This window comes from Netta rufina, assembly GCF_964035555.1.
Source record: "Netta rufina genome assembly, chromosome: 2".
In the NCBI taxonomy this organism is placed as follows: Eukaryota; Metazoa; Chordata; class Aves; order Anseriformes; family Anatidae; genus Netta; species Netta rufina.
In genome coordinates, this window is record NC_140124.1 from 47,596,117 (window position 1) to 47,608,951 (window position 12,835).

At 41.3% G+C, this 12,835-nt stretch overlaps 1 protein-coding gene across 4 annotated transcripts in view; it reads left to right on the plus strand.

Annotated features, from left to right (window-relative positions):
- Positions 1–12,835, plus strand: part of SLC66A2 (solute carrier family 66 member 2) — a 50,566-nt gene that overhangs the window by 31,316 nt on the left and 6,415 nt on the right. For all 4 annotated transcript variants that reach the window (XR_014618189.1, XM_084281254.1, XM_084281255.1 and 1 more), the window contains one exon: positions 1,298–1,514. Coding sequence is in view for 3 of the 4 variants with exons in the window: in XM_084281254.1 (XP_084137380.1) it covers positions 1,298–1,514 (217 nt within the window). In the remaining variant the exon portion in view is untranslated. The remainder of the gene's footprint in view (positions 1–1,297; positions 1,515–12,835) is intronic.

The following is a 12,835-nucleotide window of genomic DNA, read 5'->3' on the forward strand; positions in this document are numbered from 1 at the left end:
GCCATAAAATACTGAAGGTCAACATTACATTGACAGTGGCTCTGTCAGTGTAATGTAATGATTATTTAATGTAGTGTAGTTCTTGTAGGTGATGGCTGACGTACAAAAATGCATTATGCAGCAGGTTGCATATGGCTTCTGGCTGTTTTTGCCTCCTTCTTTGTATGGCAAAGAAAGGATTTAACTGGGTGCAGTAGTTGTCTTGAGGCACGGTTTTGCCAAGTATTAAAAAAGGGAGAGTAGTTAATAAAGAGCGTCCACCAGACTAATAGCTTTTTTAACTTAAAGTGCTCTTAGAAAGGAAGACACGATCAGCAGCTGCAAATGAACAGTTATTTCAGGATTTTTATTATTGGAAATTCAGCTGTTGTTTTTCTATACTGTCAATGACTTGACTATGGGTTTGTATATTTTATTATTCATCAATAAAATAAATGTGTATCTTCCAGTGGTATGTTGTTAATGTAAGCAAACATCACACTTGGCTTGTTCTTTGTCTTATTCTTTCTTGAGAGAGAGTATTTTGTGGCATAGCGTTCTCATAGGCGTAAAAATAAATGTAAACCTTACACTCATTTGTACTGGCAAAGTACAAATGTGAAAAAGTACACCTTGCCCTTGGAGAGCAAAGTGATGTCTGTGGGAGGTCTTGTTCCAGGTTGGATTCTCTTCACAGTTGTGCATCTTCCTCAGTAAACCTGTACTGCCTGTGCATCACAGCTTGCCCTTGGCTGCAGGCAGCAGTACCACACCAGGGTACAGAGCTGCGGACTTCAGGTGACCTTCTTTCAGCCTGCATTCAGGCAGTTTGAAGCTAAAGATAATGGTACTAAATGAAAGCACACTGGCATTGATGTGCTTGGGACCCATGCTTGGTATTGTGAAATTTTTTGTGGAGCACTTCCTGTGCCAACTCTGCTACATTCATCTCTAGAGTTTATGTTTCATACCTGAAGGTCAAAGATTTGTCTTAACAAAAATGACTTTTTTTAAAAAAAGTAATATTTAAATTAAAAATAAAGGTTTTGCAGGTCTTTGTTTTATTGTTCCCGTATTGAACATCCCCACCAAAAAAATATTTTGCAAATCAAGTTTTTCATTTTTTTTCTGTTTATATATATGTATTGAATTTTTATTTATTTATCTATTTATTTTAAAATAAATAATTTTCCTCTTATTTCTGCTTCTCCCCTTCCCCAAAGGCTGACAGTTGTACTGGTTCTCAATTCCACCCTGATAAACTTCGAGTTAGGTTGGAAAAACCTGTTTTAATTCCTCCATTCCTTTTCTGTTGCAGATTTTGACTTGAACTATTTTTGGCATTGGAGCAAGTTTACAGACTACGTGCAGTGTGTCCTGACCTTCACTGGTGTCACCGGTTACATCACTTACCTCTGGCTTGACTCATCTCTGTTCGTGGAGACACTGGGCTTCCTTGCAGTGTTCACTGAGGCTATGTTAGGTGTTCCCCAGCTCTACCGTAACTACCAGAATAGGTCTACAGAAGGAATGAGGTACGGTGTTTGTCTTAAATAAAACAATAAAGTGCGTGCATGTGTGTGTAGGTAAACTTTTGTATAGTGTGGGTATAATACTTTCTGTGTGGGGCGACATCATCTTTTTAAATTTTGCTTGAAAATACAGCAGTTGTTGGAGTAGGTCCTCTGTCAGCACACGCTGGTGCTGGCCTCACTTATCCCTCTGAGGTTGGACCCATTGTTCAAGTCCAGCTGGGCAGTTCAAAGGTGGAATGTGTTTTATTAAAATAAATGTGTAAAACCACTGCTTTTGCCATTAGCAACATATTGTAGTTCAACTCAAGCTGTGCCACACTTCTGATTAGGAATGGACTAAAGAGAAAGTATTTTGAGTCTGCAGCTTGTCACTGTCAAGTGTAACTCACATATTTGCTCGTCACTTTTTTCTCACAAATTTATTCATCACTTTTATGTAATAGTGTATTTAAAAATACTGATATTTTAAAAAGCTCAAACATGAGAAGTTTACAGTCACATAAACAAGTGTGGGACAGAAAATTTTAATCTTGTGCCGACTGTTGGGGCATTAAACTAGATTTTTGTTTCATACGGTTTATTGGATATGTCAGTGTTAACACTAAGGTTTCCAAATTGCAAAGGCAACTTGTAAAATCTTTAAGAGAGGAAAAATTCACTGTGGTGCATCACTGCACAGGTCTGTAGAAACAGTTCAGCTGCAAATTCAATTCACTAAGTGCTTTGGTCATTTGTGATTGACTTCTGTTTCCTTGTTTTGAAACACTTTCTCTTTCATTGATTTTAAGCTTGCTAGCCTAATTTTTACTTTGGTCACAACAAATAACCACTCCCCACCTCTCTCAGTTCAAAGTAATTATGTTTTTTTGTGTGTTGATATTGTTTCCCTTGCTTGTTTGGCTTGGAAACACTTATGTTAGCTACTTAAGTTCTTTTCCAGCTTGAAATGTTTTTGAGGGAATGTTTAGAAATCTGCTTTGATGCTCAAGGCATTTTTTGGTTGGGAGTACATTTGGCACAGAGTCAGGATTTTCTCCCAAAATATTTGATTGTTTTGCATGCACATGATGCCTTGGTATTGTCTGTACCCATGATACCCAGACAACAATTTACCTGCTAGACCTTGTTCATACGCTGGTTTGATTTTTCCCTGTATGTTTTTTACCTATGAGTTGTAATAACATAATGCCATATTATAATAGCTGCTGCCAGCAGCTGTGTTTTGCTTTTCCTTAGTTCCTCTCTGGAGATCTGAGCTTAGTTTTCTAGTCTCCTGTATATGCTATTTCGTAAAAGAAGGAAAAAAATCTTTGTGTTTTCATGTAAAGCATTAAGCAAAGAATTGCAGAATTCTCATCTAAAACTGCTTCAGAAAAGAATGCTGTGTTTAGTCAAGAGAAAACAGCGTAAAAGTTCTCATTCCCTTGCCATCAAACAGAACTGGGTCCAAAGGTCCATCCTCCTTATCAGCTGTGCCGATGGGTTTGCTGTGGGTTCTACTCCCAAAGCAGTACTTTGTATGACATTGGGTACTGATGAGACTGTATACCACTTAGTGTACATGTACTTATGTTTGTGCCAATGTGGATGTTCATATCTTTCTTTTCTCAGGTTGTACTGTAGTTTTATATATCTTGCTGGAACCACATATACTTTCTAGCTGTATGCAATACTGAGTTGACTTAATGATAAGCATTACCAGGCTGTTCCTACTGTTAGAATGACTTCTGCTACTATTTTAACAGCTGTCGAAGAAGCTGTTGGAAATTTTTTTTTCTCAACTTGCTTTCCTGTGCCTACTTCTCTGTCTAAAAGCATGTCAGAGAAGATACACCAGTCCTGGAAGGACAGAATTGAGCATGCAGCAGTCCAGCCAGGCTACTCACAGGACTGAATTTACGAACTTGCTGATGCCCATGGGGATTTATTTACCACTCCATGCAGAAATAGTGCGCATGTGGATGTTTACACTGTCAAAAGCAATTGAGCTGGTGAGCCTTTGCCTGTCAGTTGGACCATAATGGCTGGCTGCCAGATATTCTTGTAGCAGTCCTCAGTGGCAAAGTAAAATAGATGAGCTTCAAATATCTTTGTGGCTTTAAACTCAATGGGGAGGGCAATGAGAATTAAGCTGCTCTGTTTAGCCTATTTATTCTATTTAGTGACCTTCTGGACAATTATGTCTTGGTTAGAGATGATAACTTTTTAAACCACAGCAATTTTGTCACCCGCGTTGCATAAGTGGAGCCCATGTCCCTGATTTGCATCACAAAATTTACTGAGGTCAGAGAAGAGGTTCCTTGAAAGTCCTCATGGCTTGGCTGAGGAAAACAGCAACATGCATCTGAATTAGGGTAGAATATGACACAGCAGCTGATATGTTAAATATATTTCTATTTTAGCAAAAAAAATACTTTCCTAAGTGTAAACCAACAAAATAGAGGCAGCGATGCCAACTCTGCTACAGTTGCAGTCAGATGCTCCTGGTATTACTCAATGCTTTTGCTTTGGGACAAAAACCATACAGACAAGAATTTCCCTGCTTATTTATCTTTGTCTCCCCTCTCCTGACATACTTGACTTGTAGATGCTTTCCCCTTCTAATAAGCTGTATTTTAGAGAAAGGGCAGTGTTCAACGTGAGGCACCAGAGAAGGAGGTTCTAGGTCTAGCACTGCTGCACACAAAGGTAGGGACCTCCTGGACAGGAGGATAGGACAGAGAATCCCACCCTTATGGGGAAAGCAGCTTTTGCAGAACTCCTGCAGTGGGAGTTGTGTGCTTTTTGGTGGGAAGAATCTCATCTCTGCGGAGGCTCAGGCTCAGGCAGGCACTGGTGTTATTATTATGCACCCTTCATAATCTCATTAGACCTGCCTGTACCGAAGGAGGAGTGTGGAGGGTGTTCCTCTTTGTGTACTATGAAAAAGCTGTAGGTGTGCTGTCCTACGCAGGGCTGTGTTAACCCTGGTACTGCACAAGGCGTGGGTTTGCTTCTGGGCAGTCTTTTTTTTTGCATTCCTGTCTGCTGTCCTGCCCTGTTCTGGGACAATAATTGACCATCATTGAAGGTTTTTCACAGAAGCTCATCAAAATCACTTGGCAGTGACCCTCTTTGCCTGTCAACTGCTGCTCAAGCCCCGTGGAGCTGTGGTTTCTTTCCAGGCAATGCTTGGAGTTTCAAAGCTGCTGCATTGTAGAAACTCCCCAGGTTCAGGAAGGGGATCCGGCAGTAGGACTGAGCTGGGCTGCGTATCTTGGAGTCTGCCTGAGAGGTAGACCTTTCTGCATATCCTTTGCCAAGTTTGGCCAACACTGGGTAAAAGGCTCAAAGCTTTGATACTCAGGGACAGCTGGCACAATTGGTTAGCCTGCTTTTCTGTTCCTTTCAATCTGTCTTGAGAAAGCTGACCTGAAAAGGCTGAACGAGGAAAAATTCGGTATGGCATTCAGTCAGATTAGAGTGCGATGTAGGTCGCTGTGATTAGCAAGTTTAAAAAAACACAAGTTGGTATTTTTGGGGGAGACAGAATTTTGTTGTAGGCTGCTTTTATTCAGAACTGCTCTATAGCTTTTTCCTTTATAACATGTGCAGTTCTATATAATTTTGAAGGGAAGCTTTTGGCTTCTGAGGAAGTCTTTTCTTTGGGTTGTCCCAAAGACAAGTTCTCGCTTTATCCAAATTCCTTGAAGGTTAATGAAAGCTGCTAGACTTTTTTGCTTGCATTAGGTTGGTCAGCTGCCATGATAAACACATGTAGAAGGCTTTATTTAGGACTGGTTAACCAGTATCTGGTCACCTACACTAGTGAGATTTTGGATTTAGGCATTTTGGTCAAGTGCTCTAAAAATGGTACTGCTGAGTTAGGCTGAGGGAATTTTTGAATAGCAAGTAGGTAGAACAACTCAAGTGAGTTATTATCTTTGGAGTTATGGTATTTAAAAGAAAACAAAACCCTAAATTAGAGAGAACTGGCAAAAGTTGTGGATGTTTCCAAGGCATGAACTATACATTAGCGTCTTAACTAATAAATAAATTTAGTTCCATTGAAAAGAGATGTCAGATACCATCAACATCTGTTATAGCAATTTTGTTAATATCTGTGGTTCCTTGGGACAGTTCAGTAAAGGAGGAAGAAAAATAAGCTGGAAGAGGATTTAAAAAGTGCTGAAAAGAAGGAAAATTAAGAGTAGAGAATGCAGTCAATGGCAGTATTGTGGTTTGTTTGTTTGTTTGTTTGTTTGTTTGTTTTTACCCCAGCTCTTGTTTCTCATTGCCAGAACTTGTATGGATGATAGCAAAATCAAAAAGAATAGGATAAGAATAAAGGATGCCTGTATAAAAATTTTAAAGTAGACACTTGAATATGATGGTTACCTGAGTTGGTAATGCCTTGTGTCTCATCTGGTGCTTTTATCAATGAAAGTACAAAGAGAGTTAATTGTAATTGTACGGTTCACTTGTATAATTCACATGATTTTTCTGGGGGTTTTAGTTCTTTCATCATCTTGCTTTGCTGACTTTTCTTCTTTCACTACTATAGCACTGATTAGCTGGTTACTATTGTCCTTTATAGTGACCTTTATAAAAACTATTCTTTGGGGATTATCGCTTTTGGTCTTTGTATATACATCCAAGTTTGCAGAAATTTATGGAGCAGCCAGTAAAGAGTTTTCATGACAAGATGGACAAGATTTTGGAAGGCTTAGCACTTTTCTCTTTACCTCTTCTCTCTTCACCTCTTCATTTGAGTTTCTAATGAACACCAGAAAGATTCCCTTTCTGTCTTCTTTAGAGTTAAGTGGGTAAAGCAAGTGTAAGTCCTCAGAAGATTGCTAGCCTCTTCTAAGAGTTACTACATCAGGAAAATAAAGGGGCTTGGTCTCTCTTAAGTGCCCTCAGAATGGCATGGAGTCCTCTCTCAGCAGGTAAACAGATAGCATGAAAACCATTTTGTTCCTATCCCTGGAAGTAAAGAGCTCCTCTCCTATTTTCCCACCCGTTCTTTTCAGTTCCAGCAAACCTGTGATCTCTCTGCCCTTGGTCCTGTGTCCTTGCCCTTCCCTCTTCTGTGCTTCAGTGTCTGCAGGCTTTCTGTGGACACATTGCCTGCAGGTTGCTGTGCTGAGGCCAGCACCATGTTCATCTCTGTTCTTGCCTGGCATGTCTCCCCAGAGCTGTTCTCTCGAGACTTGCAGTCACTCAGTCTCTCGAGACTTGCAGTCACTCAGTGTGAGGCTCCAAAGACAGTTCTTTGTGCCCTGTATACCCAACACATAGGAATTTCAGGAACTGAAGGAAGAGGCGGGTTGAAAAAAAACACAGGAGGGAGTGTGAGACCTTCCTTCCCTCGCCCTTCCAGCACTTCTGACGGTGTATGAGCAGCAGTATCAGCTTCCTTATGCATCATCCAGATTGTAGCATGGTATGGATTGCTAAAGCTCGTGTACATATTGAACCTCTTTCTCTTTTCTCTTCCCCTGGCACCTAATCCCATCAGCTCAAAAAGCAAATTCAAAGAAAATGACTTCAAACCAAAAGCATTCATCTTTTACAAATAGTTCAAGGCTTCATCACATTAAAGGGAATAAAGCACTGCCTGCATGTCCAAGCAATGCTCTCTTCGGTTGGTGCTTTTCTCTGTGCCCTGAAAATTTGAAATACAAGAGAAAAATTTTTGTACTTCTGTAACAAAAGCATTCCATTAAATCTGGTCACACTGTTTTCTGCTGGCAAGGAAGTTTCATGCAAGTTATTTTGCATAATTAAGGCCCGGTATTGCCAAATCACATAAGGTCAGAGTTGGTCTTATTACAGGAACCTGAGAGAGGAAACTTTTCTAAAAAATGCATTGTTCCTTTGACACCTAACAAATTTGGGAGCAAAAATGCTTTGATTCTTGGAATTCCAGCACCTGGATGATTCTGCTGTCGTTCACAGCAGCCAGTTGTATAAGAAGGATGATTTGTTTGCTTATGTGGCAACAAAATTGCCCCCCTCCATGCAGTAAGACCAAGCTGGATAAGGAAACTGGAACGGAAGAAAAATGAGATTCTGCTTGGGACAAATGTAAATTGAGATGTGAGCATGCAAATATCCAAAGTGGTGATATTAATTGTGATGAAGATTTGTAAAGTGCGAGTGATTAAAGTGGTAAATAGTTGAATAGCAGAAAAAACGGGTTAGTGGAATTTAGGCTGGGAAGTGACTTTGCAGAATGGTCCAGAAAGATGGGATTTTCTGTTTCCAGTTGACCTGCAATGGTGCATCTGGTCCCTGCTCTTCAGATACTGAGGGAAAAACAAAGAGAAGAAGAGCCAGCAGTGCTGTGTCTGATGTGCTGGATGGTCTGCCCAAAAGCTGAAAGAGGGAAAGAAATGCTTGTAACATTCATGAGTGGGATGATGAAAGAAGTGAAACTTGCTGTCAAAAAAAAGCTGTTTCGGTGGTGCTCAAAGGTAGGGTTATAATTTGTTCCAGGGAGGATGGCTGGAAATGGTATATGTGAACATAAGGGAATGGAATCAAATGACAAGAAAGGCGTCCTGGCATTTTCATGTAAGCTTTCACAGTAGTGGTGGAAGAACTGTCCCTTCAGATACTAAATCCTGTGCTAGAGAATTTCCTAAAACAGGATTCATACTGGGCAAAAGAGAAGATGGGAAAGAGTTTGGGGATGAAGTTAGCCTAGGGGATGTCTGTCCCTTTTGGATTGCATTTGGATTTCATCCCTCTTTAAATTGATTGTGTCCCAACTTACTTACAAGTATAAAATGAAAGAGAGAGAGGTAAAGGGGGACAAATGCTCTAGAACAAATTTGTGAGGGAGATCCTAAAGGATGCTGTAATTCAGGTGTGCTCTAGACCATCTCCACTGAACTGACACTACTGGGCCCTGTGGTGGTAGCAGACTGTGCTGTGAGCAGTGCAAGATGTGGTTTGTTTCCCAGCCCCTTGACCTGAGGAAAGCATCTTCCTGTCTCGACAATTCTTGCAACTTCCAAACCCATCAGGAGCAGAACTCAGAGTCTTTCTGATGCATGTTTGTGCCACTTGTCTGAGCAGCCCTGGGCTTCGCAGCCTGGCTGGTGTCCATTTCTCCATTTCCTGGAAGGAGGGCACTGGTGTGAGATGTGGTTCAAGTCTTTCCTCTGATCCACAGAAGAGGTTTATTTTAACACCTGCTGTGCAGACTGAGGGTGTTTGAGGCTGTTCAGATCTGCTGCCCTTCTTCCTGCAGCATCATATAGCCTAAGGCTGTAGAGCATTAGAAATTTATGCTTGCATACATAGAAGGACCCATATACACATTTAGTTCCCAGAATTTCAAACTCCAGCCTTTGTATAGCTGATCCCAAAGTTGCTTACCCCCCCCAACTTCTGGCATGCTGAATGATTTGCCTAGCATCAGGAAAGCTCCTTCTTTGTTAAGCCTTTTTGTTTGTTTGTTTTGTTAGGAACAAATGCTGTGTTTACTGATTTTTGTTTGTTTTGTACAGTGTTAAAAATACCACGCCATTAGGATTTCATGTTTTCCGGTTTTGCATTTCACTGTTGAAGGCAGGCCAGCCTCTGATTGAAGTGCAGTGTTTGGGATACTTGTTGTCTTCTCTAAGCAGCTTATTTTGGAGCTGCAGATGGGAGCTGAAAGTTTTCCAGAGTCAGGGTATTGTAACAGAATCTGCTTTCTCTTCCAAACATTCCCATGCAAATGGCTTGGGGGAGGTAGCGGCTTAAAAGGTTGCAAGAGAGAGACTTTCTGTCCCCTCTTCCTCACTTCCCAAGAGCAAATGCAGTGTTGAGAACGTTCATTGAAAAGCTATTTTCATGTGGACCTTATCCCCCAAAGGCGATACTTGCTTGTCAGCCTTCAAATGACTTTATTCTGCTTTTATATCCCAAGAACTATTGCATTTTTTAATACATGTATATATGGAAGCCAGCTGCCAGTATATGAGTAAATGCCTGAAATTGTGGCAATCTACAAAAATCAGACTTTGAATCCAGCATTGCCTGTGTCTTGGTCTAGCTCTTGGCCATGATTTGGGGAAGTTGTGGTCACCTTCCACTAAGAAGTCTTGAACAAAAGGAATCTAAGCTAATTCTCCTTTTTTTAGGTCCACTTGCCTGAGACAGAAGGAAAAAAACAGCTTGTGAAGTAGATGAAGATTAATAAATCTTATTCGTTTTTCTGTTATTGAACATAGCTGTTGGGATTTTTGTGATCATTGACTGCCTGAGCACAGTTGGCACCAAGTTTGTGGCCGTCACAGGATGCAATTACATCAGGGCAACATGTACCTCCTGTTGCTATTTGTGCCAGTATGTCTGCTCAATCCACTACAGAATTTCGCAGCAGAAGTCACTATCTAATGTCTGATTCTCTTTGTACCTTCCAGAATGCAGCGTATTTTTGGGTTTGCGTGTTAAGATACAAACATGCAGTCATAACATTGATGTAAGAAAATCTACAGAGCAAACAGGAAGCGAGCACTGCCATGTTTCTGTTTTTGTGTAGGTTGGTGCCAATATCAGACCATGTTCTTCAAAGTGCTGTTCTGCAGCTCTGCTAATGTGTCACAGTTCGTAAGTTGTTGTGATAGGTGGTTGCAAGTAGTCTTAAGACGGAGTGGTTTAGCAGGGAGGGAAGGGAGGAGGCTTCTTGTGTATTTTTTTCTACAAGTTTGCTCTTCCAGATGAAGACAGAAGAAAGGTGTAATGACCAAGAAGTGGCTAATGTTGAGCAGAGTATGCTCAACAGTCTCCAGCAGAAAATCAAAGATCTGAGATTGTGACAGCCAGGTTTTCAGCAGAAGGAATGAAAAAAATGAAAAGCTTTTCTGAGTCCAGCAGAATTAATTCTGGATAATGGGGCTGGGGTGGGTGTTGAGCCTAAATATCTGGCTAATCTCACTGTTTTGTAAATTACACAGACTTTAGTACAGTTACTCACAGAGAATAAACACAATGTGTTTTTTTTTTTTTTTTAATACACTTTACAAACTCTACACATGAATAATTTGTTGAGTATTCTTTAAAAACCATGATTCATTGGCTGACTGTAGATAATGGTGTACTCATCGACATTATCTCGAGTTGCTGTCACCTCAGAATTAATACACAAAGTACAAGGAACCTGAATGAGGCAAGTTCGTTTCTTGAGAAAAATGAATGCTGTTTTCCAGCATGCCATTTATTTGTTTAGAAAATGATATTGGTGCAGTGTCCTTATGATACGTGCTATCAGTGGCACAGTACAGAAGCACTGTAGGGCATTTTTATATTGCCATATTAAACAATAGAATTTAGCAACGCAACCCTAGTCGTCATCAGAAATGATGATCTAAGGAAGGTGCTTGCTTTTACGAGGCTTGTTGTCACTGGGCACTGCAGTACTTACTACTTTTACATTACATTACATTACAGGTAGGTGCTATTTTTACTTCACATCTGCTTTGGCCTCTGGCAGTACCATCTATTTCTGTGCAGTTCCTTCCTCCTGCCCTTCCAGTTGGCACTTCTGTTGTTACAGAACCCAATGCTACCATTTGTTTCTTTCTGCCTCCTCAAATTGCTCTGTGGTTCTGCACTCCTGTAACCCACTCACTCCTTTGTGCCAAGAGCAGAATGGACATTATGCTCTCCTAATTATTACATCCTTCATATCAACAAAGTGAACATTTCCTGCCTTCCATGCCTCTCTGGTGTGGCTTTAGGCTGTTCCTGGAGGGATACCAGTTTGTTTACTCCTAAATCCTGCTTTGCTGTGTGCAGCTTCCATGTGCTGAGCTGTCCAGTGGTGATGATAGGGCCTGCCTGCTTCTTGCAGCAAAACTCATCTGTGTTAACACCATGGCAGCTCCTCTTGCACTGTGATGCTGTGATCTGGCAGCTGGTGGCACCTGGTGCGTGGTGTTTTGGAGATGCAGAGCCAGGCAGAGGGCTTGCTCACCACTGTTGACAGCCTGCACTAGAGCCGCTGCTGCATTACGTGGCTCTGTGTAACAGCTCAGGCTGTTACTGTCATCCTGCACATCTGTCATGTGGCATGCGGAGTCCTGCAGGGAAAGAAAGCTGAGGGACTTGTGGGTTGTCCCCTTTAGAATATTGGTGGCTTTTTAAAAATGAGCTGCAGACATCTTACAGGAAGGGACTGGAGCAAGCGGAGCAGAGGTTACAGCAGAACACTGGAGGAAAGGCTCAAGTGTACTCCCTTTTTTTCCTGTTTCTTCCCCACAACCAACTGAAAAAAAAAACAAAAAACAAAAAACATTTATTTGGTCAACAAAACCACGTTTCTGCACAGACACTCTGCTCTTTTCTCCTCTGAGGCAGATAGGATGGCAGCTGATCTGACTAGAGTTCGTTGCTTTCTTTGTTTTCTACTCCAAAAGTAAGAAAAAATTCACAAATTACTTCCCTTTCCCGAACAAGTGGGCAGTGTTGAGAAGCTGCAGACAAAAACTGGCTTTTCTATACAGTCTGGAAGTGAAACAGTAGCTGGAAATTAGAGAGCAGTGATGGTATAACCATGCAATTGGTCATGCACAATCATGCACACACCTTTGCATTACTGTGAATGACGTATGCAGCAAGGACGAAGCAACTGCACAGCCTAAGTATGGGGGCAGGACCATGACTATTGCATTCTTCCCAAAGACTTGTACCACAAGTTCGCCTTTTTCTTCCATTTGCTGTCATCCCCTGCACTGTTGTAGCCTCTTTTTCCCCTTCTCATCCAACCAACCTCTGGTATCTTACCAGCTTTCCTCCAGGGCTTTTCATCTCCTCTCACTTCTTGTTCGTCCCCGTTTCCTTGCCAAGCTGTTTTGGGTTACCCCCCACACCTTCAGGTCCGTGCTGTACATGCTCCTTTCATCCAGACCGAGTCTCTACTTGAGGGAAGCAGAGGAGAGTGAGCAGCCAGCACTCCCTGTCACTGTGCTGCATTAACCCTGGGTTCTGGCAAGCTAGGTGCAGCTGCAATACAAAATGTTTGAGGAACACCTAATATTTTATGTGTTTTTGTATAATATTTTGTATTTTTACAGTCCTTTGGTGATTTGCAGGTTTTGTTCAAGCTATTCAACAGAGGAAGGGTGTACATTTTTTGATTGCTGTTGTTAGATTTTTAAACTGTCTGTGATGTTTCTAAAATCATTTTTGAAAAGGACAAATTGAGATGTTCTTGTGTATAGAGCATTTGGCAGATCTAGGTGAACATCCCCGGCATGTTGCTGCTTTTCTTGAGCATCTGATATGCCAGCTGAAGAGAGGGACTCGAGAACATGCGAAGGCTCGTGAAATACCTACCAAGTTAC